The sequence below is a fragment of the Ahaetulla prasina genome, chromosome 1 (genome assembly GCF_028640845.1).
Source record: "Ahaetulla prasina isolate Xishuangbanna chromosome 1, ASM2864084v1, whole genome shotgun sequence".
Taxonomy (NCBI): Eukaryota; Metazoa; Chordata; class Lepidosauria; order Squamata; family Colubridae; genus Ahaetulla; species Ahaetulla prasina.
The window spans coordinates 200,678,374-200,704,986 of record NC_080539.1 but is presented as its reverse complement, the minus strand read 5'-3'; the positions used below and the strand labels follow the sequence as shown (position 1 = coordinate 200,704,986).

The 26,613-nt window shown below is 39.6% G+C and overlaps 1 protein-coding gene across 6 annotated transcripts in view; it reads left to right on the top strand.

Moving 5' to 3' along the window:
• The window catches only part of PLCL1 (phospholipase C like 1 (inactive)), a 237,245-nt gene that overhangs the window by 158,401 nt on the left and 52,231 nt on the right, over positions 1 to 26,613 (top strand). For all 6 annotated transcript variants that reach the window (XM_058187874.1, XM_058187892.1, XM_058187883.1 and 3 more), the window contains one exon: positions 19,149 to 21,614. In XM_058187874.1, the coding sequence (XP_058043857.1) occupies positions 19,149 to 21,614 (2,466 nt within the window). The remainder of the gene's footprint in view (positions 1 to 19,148; positions 21,615 to 26,613) is intronic.

Below are 26,613 nucleotides of genomic sequence, written 5' to 3'. Positions count from 1 at the left end.
AGATGGTATGGATTGTGAAAAACAGAAATCAAATTTAGTTCCTTTGTCTTTTTCTTAAATATTTGTGTATGCATTGAGACTAGCTTTCCACATCTTTTATCTTACAAAATTCAAAGGGTACTCAGTTGTGTGGTTCAGGAAGCTATTTCAAGATATGGACACTATATAGAAGACATTATTACTTAAGTAAACAGTTTAACTGAACATAGGTGTGAAATAAACATATTCACACCTTGGTGAACAAGGTTTAGAGAAGTCATAATGATGAGTAATATTTATAGTATTGGAATTGGGCAGATTTAAGCTCATCAGAACTAAATGCATGTATTTCTCTTTATTTCTCATTGAGCATTAGCAGAAAGTTACTCTGTCATTTTGAGAATTCGATGGTATGGTCTTTTGGTCTCTGGACTTCATAACAAAGGTGTTAGAGACCATGTAATCTGTGTGCTGCCCATCCTTTAAATAGATACACATATTTTATTTATTTAAAATCTCACAGAGCTTATATTAATGTAGAAATAATAATTTTCCAAGATAAAGGGACAGAAAAGCTAAAGTACCTAATACATACTTGTTTTTTATACCTTTAACTTGGATTTCAGGTAAATTTATTTGGTAGACAATATGCTTATTATTTGGCAGAAAAATACTCTGAATTTCCTTCCTTCCTTCCTTCCTTCCTTCCTTCCTTCCTTCCTTCCTTCCTTCCTTCCTTCCTTCCTTCCTTCCTTCCTTCCTGATTTGCACAACAAAATATTATTTTTGTTTATTTGTTTATGTCAAATTTATTGTAAATAATAGGTTAATAAGTATTGTGTTGGCTGTAGTTTAAATTTCTTGTGATTTCAAGCAGCTAACATTGAAGAAGACGGTATTGCTCAAATGTCAAAGCATAGTTTTAATTAGCAGTTTATTTGCGCTAATGGGTTTCTTGTGTGTTGATATCAAATTATTTATAATGCTTTATTATAATAAAGTACATTCAGATCATCTCTTCTAGAAAGCACTTGAGTGGGACCCTAGCTAATTGGCTCAAACTAATGATAGCCCATTACTGGATTGAAGATATATGTGGTTATTAGACCCTCCCAAAAACTGTTGTTAAAAGATACCTTAAATATGCTTATTCACCTTCTTCAATTTTAAGTTATTTTTATATATGTTTAGGGATTACTTTTCTCTATCTCATTAGGGATATTGTATTGGAGTGCTGATCTCCATTGACCTTGATTTATTATACTGTATTAACTTTACTTTGGATAAATAGATACAATACTTTAGTTTAAGCAATAGCTTATCATTGACTAGCAAAGTACAATATGGAAAATCTATATATATAAATGCAAAAACAACTCACGCTGTAATCACAAAATCTCTAGAACCTGAAAAGAAATCTGTTCCAAATGCAAAACACAAGCAGAGGACAGGAGTTTCACTTTCAGTTTTACTTTCAAAGTAGCAACAGGGATAGGATAGGGGAGGCTTCTGTGGGGCAAGCCTGAGGGGGAGAAGGGAATAGGGTAGGGGAGCCTTCTGTGAGGCAAGCCTGAGGCGGGGAAGGGGATAGGAGAGGAGAGGCCTCTGTGTGGCAAGCCTGAGGGAGAGAAGGGGATAGGGTAGGGGAGCCTTCTGTGAGGCAAGCCCGAGGGAGAGAAGGGGATAGGATAGGATAGCATTCTGTGGGGCAAAGCTGAGGGAGAGAAGGGGAGAGGAGAGGCCGATCATAACTACTCATTAATTTTCAAGCTGTAAGTGTCTATTTATCAAGCCCGATCACATAGTTTCCTAGTGAAGCACCAGAGAAGTATCCAGCTAGTTATGTGATATAGCTGCTGTTATGCTGTACACTTACATTTCTAGGGAGGAAGCTGGATATTTGAACTTAAAAAAACAACAACATTATTTATGGAACAATCTAGTGAGTATTAAGGTAGACTTCCTAGAGTGGTAATTTTTTGAGGACAAGCTGTTTCCCTTTGCCTATGTGCAGGAAGGCTTTCACATTTTCCATAACCTTCTTCTGAAGTGGTGCAATCCAGGAAAAGCAGCACCAGATGATCTCCAGAAGGCACAATTTAAGTCTCAAAAACATCCTGGGAAAGGAATGAGAATCTCAACACAATTTTTCTCCTTTGATTTAAAACCACAAAGAAACAGAGACCGTGTAACAGAGTAGACAGGACAGGCAAGTACTTGGATCGCCTCTCATTCAACTGTGAAACTCATTAGTTGACCTTGGAGCACTTCATAGTTTTCATGTTAACTAAGGTTGTCAAAGGTTAACATGGGAGAAAGTAGAAGAAAGTATCACAGATTTATATAAATTGCCTTGACGTTTTCATAGCAAAAAGAGGGCTAAATGCAGTTTGCAATTATTAAACAAACCACACTATTAAATAATAGATACCGGTAGTCTGTGTTGCTAATAAATAGTGCGTGATATTGTTGTATTTAATTTATTTTTTCACCACCATCATCAAGGAACAGGGAACTAGATTCAATTTAGAATCTCAGAGATGTAACTTTTTTTCTCTACAGAAACTTCTTTGCTGAATAACATTTATTCCCTCATTATTAGTCAGTTCACTTGGGATGATTAATTACATACAAATAATGCATTTGTAGTGAAGCTATGTTAATTCTGTATAAATCACTAACCTTTGCTTCTAATCAGTGCCAAGTTGAGCTATATGGTTTTGTAAGAAAAGGTGGATAGCTGCAGTCAGTATAATGCATTATATTGTGAACAATGTTACTTGCTTTGTTTGATTGTTTTTTTTTAAAAGCAAGTAATATTTTTTAATGAGCAGACTAGGAACCTTTTGATGTATAACAATGTCTGCTAAGCAGCAACATGATTGATGTTCTAACCATCAGTTGTTAAGAAAAGGTTTAGAAAATTATATTTAATATGTTCTTTGTTGCTGTTAATGAGCACATGCATATATATCACACACTGTCTCTCTCTATATATATGTTGTTCCCCATTATTGCATGGCAAATATTTTAATGTTGTTGTCCAAGGCTAGAACAAAAAAAAAAGATCTTCATGTTTTGAACACACTCATCTGCCTGTAATGTTTTTTTTTTTTATATAAAAAGTTTTTATTGGTCAAAAAAAAAATTTATGCAAATACATATCAGGTATGGTAAATTTTCATTTTTCTTATACATGATAAGAATTTTACTCAAAATTTTAAACACATACAACAGCCATATGGCAAGCAGGTGATACGAAGTAGCTAAGTTTCAATCTTACATACACAATAAGGAAGGGTCAAGAATAATCAGAATATCATACGAAAGAGAATAAGGGAAACCAACACAATACCAAATATCTTTGTCACTTCCTAGTTTTGGATCTCAGAACTCTGGGTTCAGCCTGACCCAACTCCAGGGCCGCAACGGCGGCAGCCGCCTCCGCCCCATGGTCTATAACCTCCCCTTCTTCAATTCCTGGGTCATCTAAATCCAGGAGGGCTTTGTGTTCCTCCACATAGGCCGCAGCCTCCGCAATTGTACTAATTTTTTTCGTAATGCCCTCCCGGAAAATCATCAATCCCTCTGGCATCAGACATCTGAAGCCCACTCCCTTCTGGTACAATTTGCTTGATAAAAAGTAATATTTCTTTCTCATTTCACGTACCTGTCTGGGAATCTGCCTCAGAATGGCTATCTCCCTGCCCCTATAAGTCAGTGCCCCACTCCTATGTTTTCTAAGAATTTCATCTCGTCTCTCTTTTCACAAATTTGACATGAACCTCTCTAGGAACTGCATGCGTGCATATTGTGAATTAACTCTATAAACTCGATCCACATCCCAATTCATAAAATCAACACCTCTCCCAAGAAATTCTCCCAACAGTTTAGTCACAACATCTCTCAAGTCTTCTTGGTCCACTTCTTCCAAATTTTGAAACCTAAGGAAATAAGACATTTTATCCATCTGTAGTCCAAGCACAGCATTGCTTGTCGTCTCCCCTCTTTTCTGCACTGCCCGCATCTCACCCTCCAGACCTTCCACTTTCTGCTTATTTTCTGCTGAGACTTGTTGAGTATCCTTTAAGTCCTTTTGGATAGTCACAATTTCTGCTCTTATTTCATCCAGTTTCTTGTCCATATTAGATAACTTTTCCAGAATTCTCTCCATTTCTCCAGCAGTTGGTCTCTGACCTTTTGCCATTTAAAAAAAAATTTTTCAAAGTCCTCAGGCAAGCACAGTATCCTTATAATTTCCTCCGGATCCACCAGGGGGCACTCACAGGAGCAACGAGTCCAGAGTACAGTTAGTCAACCAGGAAGCCGAAGGGAAGTGATGTCATCAAGATTCTCATAGTGATGAAATTATATTGTTACATTCTGACCTGAAACAATATGGAATTCCAGAGTTTGCCTTATGGCATAATCCTGCGCATCTCTATTCAGAATGGCGTGCTTTGAATTTCATGAGTTTTATTCCAAGATATAATTTCTGTCTTATTTTCTATAGCTTGAGAAAATACTTCATAGTTTTGTTTTCTTCTTTGGTTACTTATGAGATAAAAATGGTTACAGTGGCTGACAAACAGAGACCTAAAAAGTTCTCTGTAGAATGGAATGGGATGGCCTTGGAATTCTAGTCCAGCCCCTTGCTCAGGCAGGAGACCCTATATCATTTCAGACAAGTGGTTGTCCAATCTCATCTTAAAAGCCTCCAGTGATGAAGCACCAATAACTTCTGAATTTCTTCCATTACTGCTTCAAGATAGAATTGTTTTCTCAGACAGGACTATGTTACATATTTGTTAATCTACGTTCCCAGAGCAACAACTATATTTAGAAAACATACACCAGACAGGTCTTTGGAGTGGATCCTGCCCTGTGTATTACTCCTTTATAAATAAAATAATAGCACAATTCTTTGTTTGGAATTCAGACCCACCATGAAAGTGGGCATAGGATTGCAGCTGTCTAGATTTTTTAAAATTTACTTCATCCTTAGATGTGATGAAAAGAAAGAAAAGTTGATTCACTAATAAATACAGTACTAAGAACTGCAGTAAATGTATAGGGTTATCCTTTGGGAACAATTTACTGATGGTGCCAGCAAAGTTTGACATGAACAAAGCAAGGACTAAGCTTTGGAAAATCCCTGTTGCATCTATTTTAATGCTGAGATTTGCCTGAAAAGTTAAACGTGGAGTTCTCAAAATATATTTCTTCTGCAGGAAATCTTTAATGAGATTAGAGATGTATATTGATCACTCAAAGTCATTTCCCATAATTTAATCAACACATTTAAAAATGTTTTCTGTTATAAAACTCTTAATAGCCTTACATAATTTGTCAGTATTTCTTGCTAAATAAACTTCAGTTATTCCACATTTTTAGCACAAGCTAGAATAGCCATTATTGTTTTCATGAAGATAAGAAAGATTAAGAGATAGTATAATAATTAGTGGGATGGAAGTTGACCTAAAATTATCTGTTTTTGTAAGATCAGATTGTTTTGTTGTTGCTGTTTTGGGTATTTCAGTTGAAGAGTATTATTCTCATAGTGATGAAATTATATTGTTACATTCTGACCTGAAACAATATGGAATTCCAGAGTTTGCCTTATGGCATAATCCTGCGCATCTCTATTCAGAATGGCGTGCTTTGAATTTCATGAGTTTTATTCCAAGATATAATTTCTGTCTTATTTTCTATAGCTTGAGAAAATACTTCATAGTTTTGTTTTCTTCTTTGGTTACTTATGAGATAAAAATGGTTACAGTGGCTGACAAACAGAGACCTAAAAAGTTCTCTGTAGAATGGAATGGGATGGCCTTGGAATTCTAGTCCAGCCCCTTGCTCAGGCAGGAGACCCTATATCATTTCAGACAAGTGGTTGTCCAATCTCATCTTAAAAGCCTCCAGTGATGAAATTATATTGTTACATTCTGACCTGAAACAATATGGAATTCCAGAGTTTGCCTTATGGCATAATCCTGCACATCTCTATTCAGAATGGCGTGCTTTGAATTTCATGAGTTTTATTCCAAGATATAATTTCTGTCTTATTTTCTATAGCTTGAGAAAATACTTCATAGTTTTGTTTTCTTCTTTGGTTACTTATGAGATAAAAATGGTTACAGTGGCTGACAAACAGAGACCTAAAAAGTTCTCTGTAGAATGGAATGGGATGGCCTTGGAATTCTAGTCCAGCCCCTTGCTCAGGCAGGAGACCCTATATCATTTCAGACAAGTGGTTGTCCAATCTCATCTTAAAAGCCTCCAGTGATGAAGCACCAATAACTTCTGAATTTCTTCCATTACTGCTTCAAGATAGAATTGTTTTCTCAGACAGGACTATGTTACATATTTATTAATCTACGTTCCCAGAGCAACAACTATATTTAGAAAACATACACCAGACAGGTCTTTGGAGTGGATCCTGCCCTGTGTATTACTCCTTTATAAATAAAATAATAGCACAATTCTTTGTTTGGAATTCAGACCCACCATGAAAGTGGGCATAGGATTGCAGCTGTCTAGATTTTTTTAAATTTACTTCATCCTTAGATGTGATGAAAAGAAAGAAAAGTTGATTCACTAATAAATACAGTACTAAGAACTGCAGTAAATGTATAGGGTTATCCTTTGGGAACAATTTACTGATGGTGCCAGCAAAGTTTGACATGAACAAAGCAAGGACTAAGCTTTGGAAAATCCCTGTTGCATCTATTTTAATGCTGAGATTTGCCTGAAAAGTTAAACGTGGAGTTCTCAAAATATATTTCTTCTGCAGGAAATCTTTAATGAGATTAGAGATGTATATTGATCACTCAAAGTCATTTCCCATAATTTAATCAACACATTTAAAAATGTTTGGTTATAGCATAAGTGCTATAGTTAGAAAAGTGCTGTAGTCTTTTACTTGGCTTGAATTCAGAGGATATTCACCATACATAATATTTATTAAGTGTGAGGTTTACTTCCAATTTCTACTTTAATATTTCTACATCATAAAAGTAACAATGGTACTCTTTAATGCTGTCATGATCATGTGTCTTTCTTCCCTGTGTTTGCTTTTTGTTCACCGGGTTTTTAGGACTAGAAATCCTCACTATTATTTCTCCTTCTTGTCATAATAATAATAAAAGGAATCATGATAATAATACTGCACAAAGCAGCTTCAGCTGAGCCTCTAAAAAAAGTTTGGCTACTGTACTCTGGATAAACATGAAATGGGATGATATTATTTCTAGAACTTACTCTTTGATTAGCTGTTGATTAGATTGTCATCAAAAGACATTCCAGGAGCAGGCATGCATTAATAATATTTATTATCCATCAGTGTACATAAAGTGGATGGAGGAAGCAGTATCTATGGAAGAAACAGGAGATGTAGCTAAACCCTTGTAAAAATTCTTCCTGGTTCCAAAATAAATGGGCAAATGATTTCTTTCTTAAATAAAGTGCCTTTTTGAAAAAGTTATAGAGTTGTTCCTCTATTATTAAACATGATGCACTTGGTTTTTCCTCAAGGTAATCTTGGAAAAATGGAATGTACCTAGCATTCATTCTTTGGTTGCCAGATCTGTTGCTCCCCACGTAAGACTGTGTGGTTATAGCATAAGTGCTATAGTTAGAAAAGTGCTGTAGTCTTTTACTTGGCTTGAATTCAGACCCACCATGAAAGTGGGCATAGGATTGCAGCTGTCTAGATTTTTTTAAATTTACTTCATCCTTAGATGTGATGAAAAGAAAGAAAAGTTGATTCACTAATAAATACAGTACTAAGAACTGCAGTAAATGTATAGGGTTATCCTTTGGGAACAATTTACTGATGGTGCCAGCAAAGTTTGACATGAACAAAGCAAGGACTAAGCTTTGGAAAATCCCTGTTGCATCTATTTTAATGCTGAGATTTGCCTGAAAAGTTAAACGTGGAGTTCTCAAAATATATTTTGTGGTCTCTTGGAGATTAAAATTGTATAATAATAAAAGGAATCATGATAATAATACTGCACAAAGCAGCTTCAGCTGAGCCTCTAAAAAAAGTTTGGCTACTGTACTCTGGATAAACATGAAATGGGATGATATTATTTCTAGAACTTACTCTTTGATTAGCTGTTGATTAGATTGTCATCAAAAGACATTCCAGGAGCAGGCATGCATTAATAATATTTATTATCCATCAGTGTACATAAAGTGGATGGAGGAAGCAGTATCTATGGAAGAAACAGGAGATGTAGCTAAACCCTTGTAAAAATTCTTCCTGGTTCCAAAATAAATGGGCAAATGATTTCTTTCTTAAATAAAGTGCCTTTTTGAAAAAGTTATAGAGTTGTTCCTCTATTATTAAACATGATGCACTTGGTTTTTCCTCAAGGTAATCTTGGAAAAATGGAATGTACCTAGCATTCATTCTTTGGTTGCCAGATCTGTTGCTCCCCACGTAAGACTGTGTGGTTATAGCATAAGTGCTATAGTTAGAAAAGTGCTGTAGTCTTTTACTTGGCTTGAATTCAGAGGATATTCACCATACATAATATTTATTAAGTGTGAGGTTTACTTCCAATTTCTACTTTAATATTTCTACATCATAAAAGTAACAATGGTACTCTTTAATGCTGTCATGATCATGTGTCTTTCTTCCCTGTGTTTGCTTTTTGTTCACCGGGTTTTTTAGGACTAGAAATCCTCACTATTATTTCTCCTTCTTGTCATAATAATAATGATGATGTTTTAATTTGTATACCGCCTTCTCCCAAGGATTCAGGGCGGTGAACAAGCAGATAAAATACAAACATACACAATAGTTAAAACAACCCTTAAAAACTGATTTAAATTTGCCCAAAATTTAAAATAACAATACACCCCATAAAATTACAAAATTTAAAACCCATCAAATTCAATTAAAATTTAAAATAACAATACACCCCATAAAATTACAAAATTTAAAATAACAATACACCCCATAAAATTACAAAATTTAAAACCCATCAAATTCAATTAAAATTTAAAACCCATCAAATTCAATTAAAATTTAAAACCCATCAAATTCAATTAAAATTTAAAACCCATCAAATTCAATTAAAATTTAAAATAACAATACACCCCATAAAATTACAAAATTTAAAACCCATCAAATTCAATTAAAATTTAAAACCCATCAAATTCAATTAAAATTTAAAACCCATCAAATTCAATTAAAATTTAAAACCCATCAAATTCAATTAAAATTTAAAACCCATCAAATTCAATTAAAATTTAAAATAACAATACACCCCATAAAATTACAAAATTTAAAACCCATCAAATTCAATTAAAATTTAAAACCCATCAAATTCAATTAAAATTTAAAACCCATCAAATTCAATTAAAATTTAAAACCCATCAAATTCAATTAAAATTTAAAACCCATCAAATTCAATTAAAATTTAAAATAACAATACACCCCATAAAATTACAAAATTTAAAATAACAATACACCCCATAAAATTACAAAATTTAAAATAACAATACACCCCATAAAATTACAAAATTTAAAATAACAATACACCCCATAAAATTACAAAATTTAAAATAACAATACACCCCATAAAATTACAAAATTTAAAATAACAATACACCCCATAAAATTACAAAATTTAAAATAACAATACACCCCATAAAATTACAAAATTTAAAATAACAATACACCCCATAAAATTACAAAATTTAAAATAACAATACACCCCATAAAATTACAAAATTTAAAACCCATCAAATTCAATTAAAATTTAAAAGTAAAATCAAGCTAGTCCAGCCATACGAAATAAATAGGTTTTAAGTTCGTGAAGGTCCTAAGGTCAGGTAGTTGTCGAGCCGAGGAAGTTCGTTCCACAGGGTGAGCCCCCACAGAGAAGCCCTCTGGGGCCGCCAGTCAACACTGTTTGGCTGACGGCACCCTGAGGAGTCCCTCTCTGTGGGAACGCACCGGACGATGGGAGATAGAGGCCGGCAGTAGACGGTCCCGTAAATAGCCCAGTCCTAAGCCATGGAGTGCTTTAAAGGTGGTAACCAATACCTTGAAGCGCACCCGGAAAACAACAGGTAGCCAGTGCAGTCTGCGCAGGATAGGTGTTACGTGGGAGCTCCGAACCACTCCCTCAATAACCCGCGCAGCCGCATTCTGGACTAGCTGAAGTCTCCGGGTGCTCTTCAAGGGGAGCCCCATGTAGAGAGCATTGCAGTAGTCCAGGCGAGAAGTTACGAGAGCATGAGTGACCGTGCATAAGGCATCCCGGTCCAGGAAGGGATGCAACTGGCGAATCAGGCGAACCTGATAAAAAGCTCTCCTGGAGACGGTCGCCAAATGGTCTTCAAAGGACAACCGACCATCCAGGAGCACGCCATCCTTCTCCATCGGGGCCAATGACTCACCCCCGACAGACAGCCGCATCTGCAGCTGACTGTACCGAGGTGCCGGCATCCACAGCCACTCCGTCTTGGAGCGATTAAGTTTGAGCCTGTTCCTCCCCATCCAGACCCGTACGGCTTCCAAACACCGGGACAGTACTTCGACAGCTTCACTGGGGTGGCCCAGGGTGGAAAAGTACAGCTGAGTATCATCAGCGTACAGTTGGTATCTCACCCCAAAGCCACTGATGATCTCACCCAGTGGCTTCATATAGATGTTGAACAGGAGGGGTGAGAGAATCGACCCCTGCGACACCCCATACATGAGGAACCTTGGAGTCGATCTCTGCCCCCCTGTCAACACCGTCTGCGTCCGGTCAGAGAGGTAGGAGGAGAACCACCGATAAACGGTGCCTCCCACTCCCAACCCCTCCAACCGGCGCAGCAGGATACCATGGTCGATGGTATCAAAAGCCGCTGAGAGGTCTAATAGGACCAGGGCAGAGGAGTAACCCTTATCCCTGGCCCTCCAGAGATCATCCACCAGTGCGACCAAAGCTGTCTCCATACTGTATCCAGGCCGGAAGCCGGACTGGAACGGGTCTAGATAGACAACTTCATCCAGGTGCTGGGGTAGCTGACATGCCACCGCACTCTCTACAACCTTCGCCGTGAAGCGAAGATTGGAGACTGGCCGGTAATTCCCTAAAACAGCTGGGTCCAGGGAAGGCTTCTTGAGGAGAGGTCTCACCACCGCCTCTTTCAAGGCAGCAGGAAAGACCCCCTCCCGCAAAGAAGCATTTGTAATCCCCTGGAGCCAGCCTCGTGTCACCTCCTGAGTAGCCAGTACTAACCAGGAGGGGCACGGATCCAGTAAACATGTAGTGGCATTCAGCCTACCCAGCAACCTGTCCATGTCCTCGGGAGTCACAGGATCAAAGTCATCCCAAACCACCTCAACAAGACGGGTCTCGGAACCCTCGCCTGGATCTACCCAATTTTGATCCAATCCATCCCGAAGCTGAACGATTTTATCGTATAGATAACCGTTAAACTCCTTGGCACACCCTTGTAGGGGGTCCTCCCGCCCCTCCTGTTGAAGGAGAGAGTGGGTAACCCGAAACAGGGCGGCCGAGCGGTTATCTGCCGACGCAATGAGGGAGGAAACATAGGAACGTTTCGTATCCCTCAGTGCCACTAGGTAGGTCCTGCTATAGGACCTAACTAGTGTCCGGTCAGCCTCAGAACGGCTGGATCTCCAGACACTCTCTAGGCGTCTTCTCCGGCGTTTCATCTCCCTCAGCTCCTCGGAGAACCAAGGAGCTGGTTGAGACCGACGCCGGGTCAGAGGCCGCAAAGGCACGACACGGTCCAAAGCTCCAGCCGCGGCCTGTTCCCAGGCCGCAACTAGTTCTTCAGTCGTGTCGTGGGCCAGGTGCTCGGGAAATGGCCCAAGCTCCGTCAGGAACCTCTCCGGGTCCATCAGGCGCCTGGGATGTATCTATGGAAGAAACAGGAGATGTAGCTAAACCCTTGTAAAAATTCTTCCTGGTTCCAAAATAAATGGGCAAATGATTTCTTTCTTAAATAAAGTGCCTTTTTGAAAAAGTTATAGAGTTGTTCCTCTATTATTAAACATGATGCACTTGGTTTTTCCTCAAGGTAATCTTGGAAAAATGGAATGTACCTAGCATTCATTCTTTGGTTGCCAGATCTGTTGCTCCCCACGTAAGACTGTGTGGTTATAGCGTAAGTGCTATAGTTAGAAAAGTGCTATAGTCTTTTACTTGGCTTGAATTCAGAGGATATTCACCATACATAATATTTATTAAGTGTGAGGTTTACTTCCAATTTCTACTTTAATATTTCTACATCATAAAAGTAACAATGGTACTCTTTAATGCTGTCATGATCATGTGTCTTTCTTCCCTGTGTTTGGTTTTTGTTCACCGGGTTTTTTAGGACTAGAAATCCTCACTATTATTTCTCCTTCTTGTCATAATAATAATAATAATAATAATAATAATAATAATAATAATAATAATAATAATAATAATAATAATAATAATAATAATAATGATGATGATGATGTTTTAATTTGTATACCGCCCTTCTCCCGAAGGATTCAGGGCGGTGAACAAGCAGATAAAATACAAACATACACAATAGTTAAAACAACCCTTAAAAAACTGATTTAAATTTAAAATAACAATACACCCCCATAAAATTACAAAAATTTAAAAACCCATCAAATTCAATTAAAATTTAAAAGTAAAATCAAGCTAGTCCAGCCATACGAAATAAATAGGTTTTAAGTTCGCGGCGAAAGGTCCTAAGGTCAGGTAGTTGTCGAAGCCCGAGGGGAAGTTCGTTCCACAGGGTCGGAGCCCCCACAGAGAAGCCCTCCCCCTGGGGGCCGCCAGTCAACACTGTTTGGCTGACGGCACCCTGAGGAGTCCCTCTCTGTGGGAACGCACCGGACGATGGGAGATAGAGGCCGGCAGTAGACGGTCCTGTAAATAGCCCGGTCCTAAGCCATGGAGTGCTTTAAAGGTGGTAACCAATACCTTGAAGCGCACCCGGAAAACAACAGGTAGCAGTGCAGTCTGCGCAGGATAGGTGTTACGTGGGACCTCCGAACCGCTCCCTCAATAACCCGCGCAGCCGCATTCTGGACTAGCTGAAGTCTCCGGGTGCTCTTCAAGGGGAGCCCCATGTAGAGAGCATTGCAGTAGTCCAGGCGAGAAGTTACGAGAGCATGAGTGACCGTGCATAAGGCATCCCGGTCCAGGAAGGGATGCAACTGGCGAATCAGGCGAACCTGATAAAAAGCTGTCCTGGAGACGGTCGCCAAATGGTCTTCAAAGGACAACCGACCATCCAGGAGCACGCCATCCTTCTCCATCGGGGCCAATGACTCACCCCCGACAGACAGCCGCATCTGCAGCTGACTGTACCGAGGTGCCGGCATCCACAGCCACTCCGTCTTGGAGCGATTAAGTTTGAGCCTGTTCCTCCCCATCCAGACCCGTACGGCTTCCAAACACCGGGACAGTACTTCGACAGCTTCACTGGGGTGGCCCAGGGTGGAAAAGTACAGCTGAGTATCATCAGCGTACAGTTGGTATCTCACCCCAAAGCCACTGATGATCTCACCCAGTGGCTTCATATAGATGTTGAACAGGAGGGGTGAGAGAATCGACCCCTGCAACACCCCACACATGAGGAACCTTGGAGTCGATCTCTGCCCCCCTGTCAACACCGTCTGCGTCCGGTCAGAGAGGTAGGAGGAGAACCACCGATAAACGGTGCCTCCCACTCCCAACCCCTCCAACCGGCGCAGCAGGATACCATGGTCGATGGTATCAAAAGCCGCTGAGAGGTCTAATAGGACCAGGGCAGAGGAGTAACCCTTATCCCTGGCCCTCCAGAGATCATCCACCAGTGCGACCAAAGCTGTCTCCGTACTGTATCCAGGCCGGAAGCCAGACTGGAACGGGTCTAGATAGACAACTTCATCCAGGTGCTGGGATAGCTGACATGCCACCGCACTCTCTACAACATTTGCCTTGAAGCGAAGATTGGAGACTGGCCGGTAATTCCCTAAAACAGCTGGGTCCAGGGAAGGCTTCTTGAGGAGAGGTCTCACCACCGCCTCTTTCAAGGCAGCGGGAAAGACCCCCTCCCGCAAAGAAGCATTTGTAATCCCCTGGAGCCAGCCTCGTGTCACCTCCTGAGTAGCCAGTACTAACCAGGAGGGGCACGGATCCAGTAAACATGTAGTGGCATTCAGCCTACCCAGCAACCTTTTCCATGTCCTCGGGAGTCACAGGATCAAAGTCATCCCAAACCACCTCAACAAGACGGGTCTCGGAACCCTCGCCTGGATCTACCCAATTTTGATCCAATCCGTCCCGAAGCTGAACGATTTTATCGTATAGATAACCATTAAACTCCTCGGCACGCCCTTGTAGGGGGTCCTCCCGCCCCTCGTGTTGAAGGAGAGAGCGGGTAACCCGAAACAGGGCGGCCGAGCGGTTATCTGCCGACGCAATGAGGGAGGAAACATAGGAATGTTTCGCATCCCTCAGTGCCACTAGGTAGGTCCTGCTATAGGACCTAACTAGTGTCCGGTCAGCCTCAGAACGGCTGGATCTCCAGACACTCTCTAGGCGTCTTCTCCGGCGTTTCATCTCCCTCAGCTCCTCGGAGAACCAAGGAACTGGTTGAGACCGACGCCGGGTCAGAGGCCGCAAAGGCATGACACGGTCCAAAGCTCCAGCCGCGGCCTGTTCCCAGGCCGCAACTAGTTCTTCAGTCGTGTCGTGGGCCAGGTGCTCGGGAAACGGCCCAAGCTCCGTCAGGAACCTCTCCGGGTCCATCAGGCGCCTGGGATGGAACCAGCGCATTGGTTCCGTCTCCCTGCGGTGGTGGGTAGCGGTCAGAAAGTCTAGACGAAGGAGAAAATGATCTGACCATGACAAAGGTTCGACAACTAAATCATTTAAAACCAGATCATTCAACCACTGACCAGAGATAAAAATCAGGTCTAGGGTGCCTCCCCCGACGTGGGTAGGGCCGTCAATTAATTGAATCAGGTCCATGGCCGTCATGGAGGCCATGAACTCCCGAGCCGCCGAGGATACCACGCCGGTTGATGGCAAATTGAAATCCCCCATGACCAACAGTCTAGGGGTTTCAACTGCCAACCCGGCCAGCAGCTCCAACAGCTCAGGCAGGGCTGTTGTCACGCAGGTACGTGATCAGCAAGCCCACCTGAGTCCTACGACCCCACTTCACGTAGAGGGATTCACACCCAGCTATCTGAGGCACAGTGGTCTCCCTCGGCTCAAGACTCTCTTTAATAATAACCGCCACCCCGCCACCCCTACCTTGGGCCCTCGGCTGATGGAATGCTTGGAAACCTAGTGGGCACATCTCCACTAGGGGAACCCCCCCTTCGGTGCCCAACCAGGTCTCCGTAATGCCCATAACGTCCACGGTCCCTTCCTGAATAAAATCTGAAATCAGGGGGGCTTTATTAACCGAATTTTTCTCATGATGACTTGTTTATTTAGTAATGTCAAGGTTTGATCTTAGACTACCTTTATCCAGAGCATATGCTATATCACTGAGCTATCGCCAACTCTCACTGTAATTCTATCCACATGAGCAACTTACCTTGTATACACATAACCACATAACCATACACATAAATATATCTATTTAAAAGATATCCCTTCATTCATTTAGGTGCTGCTCTGTTTTTTTAAAGGATGAGTTTTGCTGGTGATGGAAGTGGGGATATAACAAGCCAGCACGTCCAGACCAATATGCTTTCTTATTTTATGTTCAAAGTCTACAACTCTCAGTTAAAATATGTTCTTCTATATACTGTGTTCCTCTATTCACCATTTTCATTAGCGCCTGGCTGCATTTTCTGCTTCTTTCAAAATGACTGTTATTGACTTGATATATCCCTTTAACAGCAACTCTGTATCACTGTTGACATTTAATTTTCAGTTAAAATGTTCTAATTAAAATCTGACATCTTTCGGCATGGTAATGAAAATGGCCTGGAATTACGGTTGCAGATTGCATTTGCGTGAATTTATGAATTTGTTTCAGGAAAATTGACTTTACATTCATTCCTGTAGCAGCAGTAGTTTGGTTAGAAGGAATGCTTTCTTGAAGAGAGGACTAAAGTTTCTAATAATATTATTGATATATTAGATGTGGACACAAAGTAACGAATGATGCTTATTCACCTATGTATATTAACTGTGTTTTCATTGATTGAGTTTATGCTATACTTCAGCCAAAAATGTAGTTATTCAAATAATTAAGAACCTCTTCAGTGCTGAGTCACCAACTCATTATCTGATTGCATTATCTGAATCATCTTGCTTCACTTGCTACATTTTACAGGATGTCAGATTTCCTCACAATTTGTTGGCTACTTTTCCTATCAATGTTTTAAAAAATCAGATGAGAAAGGTAAAGACAGATAGCTATCCAATGCCTTTTGGCTGGTAGCTCTTATATAATCTGGACTATCCCAAAAAACATTTCAGGAATATATAAAGCACCAATCCTAAATTTACTTAAGTACTGTATAGAATTTGCTTAAGTATAAAATAAATTTCATCAATTTCACTAGGGATTGAGAATGTAAATAGGTTATATGTTCCAATGAACAAAATAAAAATACTACTATGTACATATCAACCACTTCTATATTCCCCCCTCCCTCTCCCCTTGGTTCTTTACGATAGATGTAAAGTACTGACATTCTGTATTTTCTGTGGAAGAGAAAATGGATGTCTTGTAGATGTTCACATATTTGCATTTCGTATATAAATGTCTTCAGCTTTTCTTTGTTTTCTGTTGGGCACATTTTTACTGAACTGGCAGAAATATAAATAACTTTAAAGAACATTTTTGTGTATACCTCGGCAGTTTATTTTTTAAAAATGAACAGTGGATTGTCAATCTTACACTACTGAGACAGTGATTAACAAAGGGAACACAAAGAAACAATTTTTTTAAAATCTTCATCTATTCTTATGCAAAGTTTTCTCTTTGTCCTCATGAGGAATTCTACTATCACCCAAGGAGAAACTTACAATCAAGTTCCTCTGCTTTTCCCTATCGGTTACTTCTTTTTCTTTAAAAAGATGATGCTTTGAACTGTCAAAAGCCATTTCAAAAACAGTGTTTCATCCTGCTATATACTGAATGATCTTATGGATTCTCCAGCTTCACCCTGTGTTACAAGAGATGTGGTGAATTATCTTATTCATAAGTAGCTAGGATTTTTTTTTCTTGCAGGCTCAGCTGTCCCTGGTCTGACTGTTGTGTAGTCTCTGCTCTTCCACCTATCTTCCAAGTCTTATGTGGGAGGCCTTATACCATTACAGGTGCACTACATAGAGGAGCTGTGCCAGTGTCTTGCTTTCCAAAAGCTTCAGAACAGATGGCATTCCTCTAATGTTCAACATACAATCTCACCTACCTACTGAAACGCTCCACAGTTGAAGTTCCCCTTTTCTCAGATATATCCCAAGGTCATTTTTCTTCTCACTCTCAAAAGATCTGAAGAATTTCTTTGCAATCTCCTGGGGCTTAATATTTTGTGAAAGATTATCAGAGGTGTTTCTTTCTTTCTCTCTTCCTTTTAATTTAAGCAGTTTTATGATGCTGACATCCCCTAAAACAAAATGTAGAAAATTTAAAGATGGGTGCCACTCTATTTCCTTGGCATCTTATTTTAAAGCAGGAAGCACACAAGAAAGACAATAGGATGAGGGAAAGCAAAATGTTACATTTTCAAGAACTGCATATGCCTTCCTAAAGTAGATGCTAAGTAGCTTTTATTCCATGGGAAATGCTGGAAAGGTCTCAAATAAAGAAAAAGAAAAAATGAGTCCTAATTCAAATTCATTGAACTGTATTTTTTTAAAATGCAGTATTTATTTATGCTACCCAGGTTTCCATTGATTAGGAATTAGAAATTGGGAGTCAATATTCATATATAAAATGTTGAACACAGTTTTTAAAAAAACCACACTCTAATTCTATCTCTCACTTTTTGTTGTTGTTATTGTTGTTAGTTGCGAAGTCGTGTCTGACCCATCGCGACCCCATGGACAACATTCCTCCAGGCCTTCCTATCCTCTACCATCCTCTGGGGTCCATTTAAGCTCACGCCTACTGCTTCAGTGACTCCATCCAGCCACCTCGTTCTCTGTCGTCCCATTCTTCTTTTGCCCTCAATCTTTCCCAGCATTAGGCACTTCTCCAGTGAGTCTGTCTCACTACCATAACTAAATACCAAATCACTTGATGCCTTTTCTTCTTATGGATAATATATTCACCAAAATACAGATAAAGCCAAAATAATCTGGCATGTATAATATGGTTAGTAGGTAGCAGAATAGGTGGTTAACAAATTACTGCACTGAATACTTAGTGTTAGAAATACAGATAACCACAGAGTATACTACAGTTGTTTTGATGGGACACTTCAGTTCCTAAACGTGCCATCTGTCAGTCATTTCATTTGTGCTTCAGTGGTAACTCTTGCCCTGTGTGTAATTGATATATACCGTTTGAATCCGTAGGTCCCATTAATTTCAGTACAGATAGTTCTTGGCTTATGTTAATTCTCAGTGAGCATTGAGGGTGCTGAAAAAATGGAAGTATCACTGGTTCTTGAAGGTTTGGCTATTGTAGTACCTCGAAGGTCACTTGATTATGATCTGGGTGCTTGGGTAACCAGCTCATGATTAAGCCATTGCAGGGAACCACATGATCACCATTAGTGATCTCCAAAGCCAACTTCCCATAAGCAAAGTCAATTGGGAAGCCAACGGGGAAGGTTGCAAGTTACTCTGAAAATTTGCTCCTACTTTTTCCTCCTACCTACAGCAGCCTCCTGCTGGTTTGCAGCCTGTGTTGGCCCTCTCCCAGTCTTTTCCACTCTCCTGCTTCTTCTCCTTCCCACAGCATCCTCCCATCTGCACAAGGCATGTGCTGGCTCTCCCAGGCCCTCCCCTACCCCTGGCCTTCCCCTCCATGTCACTTTACCTGGAGCTTCTGCCTCTTTTCACTTAATGATTTGGGATTAATAAAATAGCCGGGACTGAATGGGATTGCAGTTTACACCATGATTTTTTTTTTTGTTTACTATAATTATCACCTTTATATTTTGTATTTTATTTATAGTTTGTCATGTGACCAGAAAGCACTGACTTTGTTTTTCTTTTCCTTGACAGGATCCTTCAAAATGTGGACGCAAAAAAACAGTCTCCTTCAGCAGCATGCCCTCAGAAAAGAAAATAAGTAGTGCAAGTGACTGCATTAGCTTCATGCAAGCTGGTTGTGAACTGAAAAAAGTCCGGCAAAACTCTCGTATTTATAATAGATTTTTTACTCTTGACCCTGATTTGCAGGCACTTCGCTGGGAACCCTCTAAAAAGGATTCAGAGAAGGCAAAACTTGATATTTCTGCGATTAAAGAGATCAGATTAGGGAAGAACACAGAAACATTCAGAAACAATGGACTTGCAGATCAGATTTCTGAAGACTGTGCCTTCTCCATAATTCATGGAGAAAATTATGAATCTCTAGACTTAGTTGCCAATTCAGCAGATGTGGCCAACATTTGGGTGTCAGGTTTACAATATCTGGTTTCTCGTACTAAGCAATGTTTGGATTTGATAGAGAGCAGCCAAAATACTCCACGGTTTGCTTGGCTTACATCTGTATTTGAAGCTGCAGATGTTGAAGGCAATGGGATTATGTTGGAGGACACAGTTGTAGAATTAATAAAACAGCTGAACCCGGCCTTAAAAGAGTCCAAAATCAGATTAAAATTTAAGGAGATTCAAAGGAGCAAAGAGAAACTAACAACTCGTGTAACAACAGAAGAATTTTGTGAAGCATACACGGAGCTTTGTACAAGACCTGAAGTTTATTTTTTGCTAGTACAAATATCTAAAAACAAGGAGTATGTAGATGCCAAGGACCTCATGCTTTTTTTAGAAGCTGAGCAAGGGGTTGCAGGTGTCACTGAGGACATTTGCCTTGATATCATTCGTAGATATGAATTTTCACAGGAAGGGCAGTTGAAAGGATTCCTTGCAATCGATGGATTTACACAATATTTGTTGTCTCCAGAATGTGATATTTTTGATACGACACATATAAAAGTTGTTCAAGACATGACCCAGTCTTTATCACACTATTATATTAACTCATCTCATAATACCTATCTGATAGAAGACCAGGTCCGAGGACCAGCAGATATCAATGGCTATATCAGGGCACTGAAGATGAGCTGTAGAAGTATCGAACTGGATGTTTGTGATGGGCCAGATAACGAGCCCGTCATTTGCAACCGTAATAATAGGGCATCACCTTTGTCCTTTAAATATGTAATTGAAGTAATCAACAAATTAGCCTTTGTTTCTTCAGAGTATCCTCTTATTCTCTGCTTGCAAAACCACTGCTCCATACAGCAGCAGAAAATTATGGCTGAACAAATGAAGAAGACTTTTGGGACCAAACTCTACACAGATGCACCACTACCATCAGAAATGTATCTGCCATCTCCAGAGAAGCTGAAAATGAAGATTATTGTCAAAGGAAAGAAACTGCCTTATGGTAAGGATTTATTAGAAGGAGAAGTCACAGATGAAGATGAAGAAGCTGAAATATCTCGCAAAAAGTCTGAAGAATATTTAGGGGACTCAAAAATGTCCTGGTTATGCAAAGAGCTTTCTGATCTTGTAACTATATGTAAATCAGTCCAATTCAAGGATTTTGAGAACTCAATGAAAAATCAGAATTATTGGGAAATGTGTTCCTTCAGTGAAGGAGAAGCCAGTAAAATTGCAAATGAATGCCCAGAAGACTTTGTCAATTATAATAAGAGATTTCTGTCTCGAATATATCCAAGTGCCATGAGAATAGATTCCAGTAATGTAAACCCACAAGACTTTTGGAACTGTGGTTGCCAGATAGTGGCAATGAATTATCAAACACCTGGGCCAATGATGGATTTACATACTGGATGGTTTCTACAGAATGGGGGTTGTGGTTATGTCCTTCGACCTTCTGTTATGCGAGAAGAGGTGTCTTACTTCAGTGCAAACACAAAAGGCATCGTCCCAGGGGCTTCCCCACAAGTTTTACATGTCAAAATCATCAGTGGGCAAAACTTTCCAAAACCCAAAGGAGCCTGTGCCAAAGGGGATGTCATAGATCCTTATGTGTGTCTAGAAATCCATGGCATACCTGCAGACTGTACAGAACAGAGGACTAAAACTGTTCAGCAGAACAGTGATAATCCTATTTTTGACGAGAGTTTTGAGTTTGAAATCAACTTGCCAGAGCTTGCCATGATCCGTTTTGTAGTCTTGGATGATGATTATATCGGTGATGAATTCATAGGCCAATATACGATCCCCCTGGAATGTTTACAGTCAGGCTATCGACACATACCTCTGCGCTCCTTCGTAGGGGACATCATGGAGCATGTTACACTTTTTGTGCACATTGCAATAACTAACCGGAGTGGTGGAGGGAAGCCCCAGAAGCGTAGCCTGACGGCTAGAATGGGAATGAAAACTAGAGACTATACTATGCTGAGGAACACAAGCCTTAAGATTATAGATGATATCTTTAAGCTAGCAGTACACCCATTGAGAGAAGCAACTGACCTGAGGGAGAACATGCAGGTAAGGAAAACTGAGTGGTTTTTTTTTATTATTTTCATAACTGAAGCTTGGTTTAACAAAGTAACATATGAAATACACATATTATTGCCATTCCTGGTTATTAGGTTTTTTTAAAAAAATAGCTAGGATTACAGTCACCATTAGTAAAGATTGTACTGGTTAAGTTCAAAGAAATTGCTGTCTCCAATTTCTATCTTTATGGTGGAATTGATACTTCGGATTTTTTGCTTGCCTTGAAGTTGGAGGCTTTCAGTTTCTCCATGTTATTCTTACTCTCCTGAATTTTTCTGCAACAATGAGCTAATTTATTTTTTTAAGTGCTCCTCTATGGCCGAGAAATTGGATTACAATGTATCTGCACTATTATTTGAGAGGCATTGTTTATACACTTTTATATATAATTCTTATAATATCCTTCCCATTTTTCTGGAAGGGAGGATGCACATGCACAGTACTGGATAATACAATTGTGTGTATGAGAGAGGGGGGGAGGGAGAGGGGGAGGGAGAGGGAGAGGGAGGGAGAAAGGGACATTCATACTTTTGGTGCTGTCCCATGAATTCAGAATTCTAGAAACTAGAACATAATATTACCATAATTGCAGAACACTGTTATTCAGAGAATATTATTATACTTACAAATCCATAAAACAATTATAAACCTGTACTTTAAGAGTAAATCCCCTTAAATACAGTGAGATTACTTTTGTATAATCAAGTTTGTAATATTAAACTCTTCTGAGCTCTTATCTTCTTCTCAAGCTAGTTCCCAGTTATACATGGATTGCATGTATAAATGTCTTTTTAAAGCATCAATTCAATTGTTTAGATAAGCTGTTTCCTCTTAATTTTTCATTTCAAGATATTTAGAAAACAAGGCTTTACTTGTAGAAGAGTCAGGGAACGTTTCCCACCACAGGAGCAAATATATTAGTCATATGTTCAGTTACCGATATATAATATTTTCTCCCACAGTATGTAAACTTTAGTGATTGATGATCGGAGACCAAATAAAAAATAGCAACGTGACACACAATATAAAACAAACAGCAAGACAGATTTGTGACAGAAAGTTAAAACTGTTTTGGGCAGCCCCTCTGCTAAGTGGTGACCAGGCCCCATACCTCCTGGTGGTAACATTGCTACTTTTCTGAAAATTTTTGGTGAGAGATTGGAAAGTAAGAAGCAGGTAATTTCCATATTTGACCAATTCATAGGTGAGAATATAAACTCTGCACACCAAGTACAGAGGAGGAGACAGTGGAGTATGACAAATGTTCCTGACTTAGTAGTGATAATGACATCCGAACAAATACAAAAATGGATGCACTTAAAGCTTTTCATTACCAATATGGAAGGTAAGGTTAAATCATGCAAGCACAAAGTACTGTTCTGGGTAGAAAATGTATTGTTCTGCAGATCCAGACGCTTAAAGACTGGAAATGATCTGTAACCATCACAATCATTAAAAAAGGTGACATCTAACCCAGATTTCTATTCAATTTTTCCTGAAGCAAAGCCAGCTTCTTCCTCTATTGACAATCATGAATGACAGCTAATCATTATGTTCTGTGAAGATACCTTATTCCAGTCAAATGTCATACTCTGCCACTCTCACACCCTTAATTTGCATGCAAGCAGGAGTTAAGCAAGGCTATATCCCTGCCCCCTCTTATTTCATTTCTATGTTAATGGTGTTATATGGACCATTTCTAAACATGAATCTCTATGTCCACTAAAGCATGTTTCTGTGCTTCTTTATACTGATAACGCAGAAATTTTTCTTGGACCTAAGATGACTTTTTTTGTTCCCTGCACTGTTAATAAAATACTATCTGGATGAGGATTTGGAAATAAATCGTTACAAAATGAAAGTGTTCCTTTTCACTGAGAAACAACAGCAGTAGAAAAAGTAAAGTGGTGATTTTCAAACTGAGCAAGTAAAGGTGTTCCAGTCCCCAAATATTTTCTTCCAGCCCTTTTTCCTGGACACATGGGACTCAGGAGGCAACAGCCTGGTTCAAAAGGCTGCAAACACAATTAGTACATTTGCCAGATGCAGCGCGAATACTTCAGTTCCTGCTGCAAAGTAATGCTAAGTTTTGAGGTTTTGGTGTTCAGTTTTGCATTGATTCTGACCTCTCTTGCTCTGAAAGAATTTAATTCAAATGTATTAAGATTCTATTGTAATTACTTTGTTTTATTTCCAATACTTTGGATAGGATTAAAAGAATCTGCCACCTTAAATATTGGCTGAGACAATATTTTTAGGGTGTTTGGCTGGCTCAGCTGATTTTTGATATGTTTATTTCTGCTTGGGGGAAAAAAAAACTTTTGCCATTTTTTCTTTTGTGGCATTCCTTCAGTTTTAATATATATCTTGATAGAGCTATGGCTGTTACAATATGAATAAAGAGAACAATTTTTATATGATATATTATAATGTGTATTAAAGATGTATAGGAATAATTCTATGCAGCTTACTCTTTAGTATTAAAATACTAAATAATACAATAATAACAAAAATAGATAAGCAACCTAAAGAAATAATAATATGTGGTAATATATTGAAGGGTGATTGCAAACAAAATTCAGTCACAACTATGAGACAAAAATCCAATACCAGTAGCAGATCATACTCTACTACAGAGTCTCCCTGGAAGAGCCAGGATTTTAGATCTTTAGAAAAGCATAACTGGGTCAGGCTTCTATGCTCGTGAGGGGAAGTGCCATTTCATAGCATCTTACAGCCCAGAGAGAGAGAGGTTATTGCCTAGATCAGGGGTGTCAAACTCAAGGCCGTTGGGCCAAATCCAACCCATGAGGTGCTTGGATCTGGCCTGCGGGCCCATCCTGGAAACAGTGAGGGACCAGCCCTTGGTGCCTCTGCCAGCAAAAACGAAGCTCAGGATGCCAGTGTGTGGCTCGCTTGGGCTCCGTTTTCAGCCACGATGGCCTCCTGTAACCCTCTGCCAGTGGAAACAGAGCTTGGGGGAGTCCTCCCAGGCTCCATTTTCTCTGGCAGAGGTCTGCAGGAGGTCATGAGAGCCAAAAACGGAGCCTCGATGAGTGACATCGAGCTGGCCATGCCCCCTGGCTCTCCGAGTTCAAACACAACCCTGATGCAGCCCTCAATGAAATCGAGTTTGACACCCCTGGCCTAGATCCTCACAAGAGACATTGATTTACAGTTTGCACCTGGACTATCTCAACTCAGGCAAATGTTATTATTGGAGAACAGGAGAAGGTTGATCCTATAGGCATACAGGTCTGAAGTTACGAAGGGCTTTGTAAGTGACAACCAACTTCTTGAAATGCATCTTGAAGGTCACCAATGCAGCCCACAAAGTAAACCTGGGCAAAATGGAGAGTGCCTGTAACTTCTCATGGCTGCATTCTGGACCAGCTGTAACTTCTGAATGATTTTCAAGGCTAGTCCCATATATAGTACGGAAGTAGTCCAGACAGGAGTTAACTGAAGTACAAGTGGAAAGAAGGACTTTCCAATCCAGGAAATTGGAATCCAATGTTCACTATTGGAACATAAGATGGAGCCATACAAAGGCCATCGTGGTCACAACTGCCACTTATTCATTGAGCATGAACCAAAAACCATGGAGGACCTTCAAATTATGCAAAATTTCCTCTGGGGGACTATAACCACACCATACCCTAAAAGTGGCGAATCTCTGTAAATGGACATTGGAGGACGTTGGTTCTTAATTCCAAAATGACCAGTCTTGTAGAGTTGAGCCTAAGGGTATTTGTCCCCTACAAATTCCCAGCCCTAGGACCTGGATAGCATTGCTTTGATTGTCAAAAATTTTTTTTTCTGTAGCTGTTTCAAATCCCCTATGTGTCTTTACAGTATGTAAGGAAGTGGTAAGAAACTCAAGCCGATGCTTTCCAAATGCATTGGGTCTCCTGGCTGGCCTGCAAAATTCTGAGAGTTACAATTCTTCAAGGCCCCAAGTTGGGGAAAGCTGTGTACAGCAAAACATCAGTTGTAATTAACATAAAATGAATGAGCTTGTGAAATTTGCATTTAAACAGCAATGTTCTGTTAATATTTGTAGGTCAATGAAGATAATGGCTTGTAAGCATTCTTTTTATTTAGCCATAAAGTTGAGATTTGCTTAACTTCTTATTGGGAAATTGTTGGATTTCTTTATACAAAGAAAGCCTATTGTAACTAAAAATAAATGTTAATATTGCCAAACAACGGAAAGTCGGCTCTTTTACTGTTATAGGCTGTAATCAGTTCCATACACACAGATGTTCCATTCAATTTCTGTTCTATTTGGATTACAGCTATAGCAGCCAAATGTAGGTTCAGAGCCAACTTGGCCTACAATTCAAGTGGCTTTTTCAGGACTTGTGTCTATAAAGGAATGTTGCATCTTGCAAATTCCCTACTGCTGAATTGTGATAAGCAAGAAAAAGTGTTCCTCAGAGTTAGGGTTAGATAAGGGTTAAAACTTGTAATAGATGATGGCTCTATTCAAACCTTTTCAATTCTTTCTTTGGTAGACCGCATCTGGAAGGGTCTGTGCAACCTGTTAAGCAAATCATCCATCAGCAAAAGCCTATTAGCCAGCTACTAGAGATCATCCCTGCATTTGTATCCTCTGACATACAATTAAAAACAAAGTCCTTGTGAACTGGCTGGTAGGCTGAAATCAGCATGCTGGGTCTGAATTACAAATGGATATGATAAAAGTGAATATGTGATTAATTACTAAGGCCCAATCGTAAATGCAATTCACATTTGTTTGAGTTTGTGATCAATCATTCATTATGACACTGAATACAATTGCCCTGAGTTAACAAAGTCAGTCTAAGCTCAGAATCAGCTGGGTACTCATTTACATGAGTGCTGCAGTGCTTCTCTGAGAGAAATGGCTAGCCTGTCTTCTGACTTACTAGATATACCACATCAGAAAAGTGCACCACTTACTGAGTGCCTTTTTCCTCCCCAAAAGCAAGAGTGGAGAGGTCAA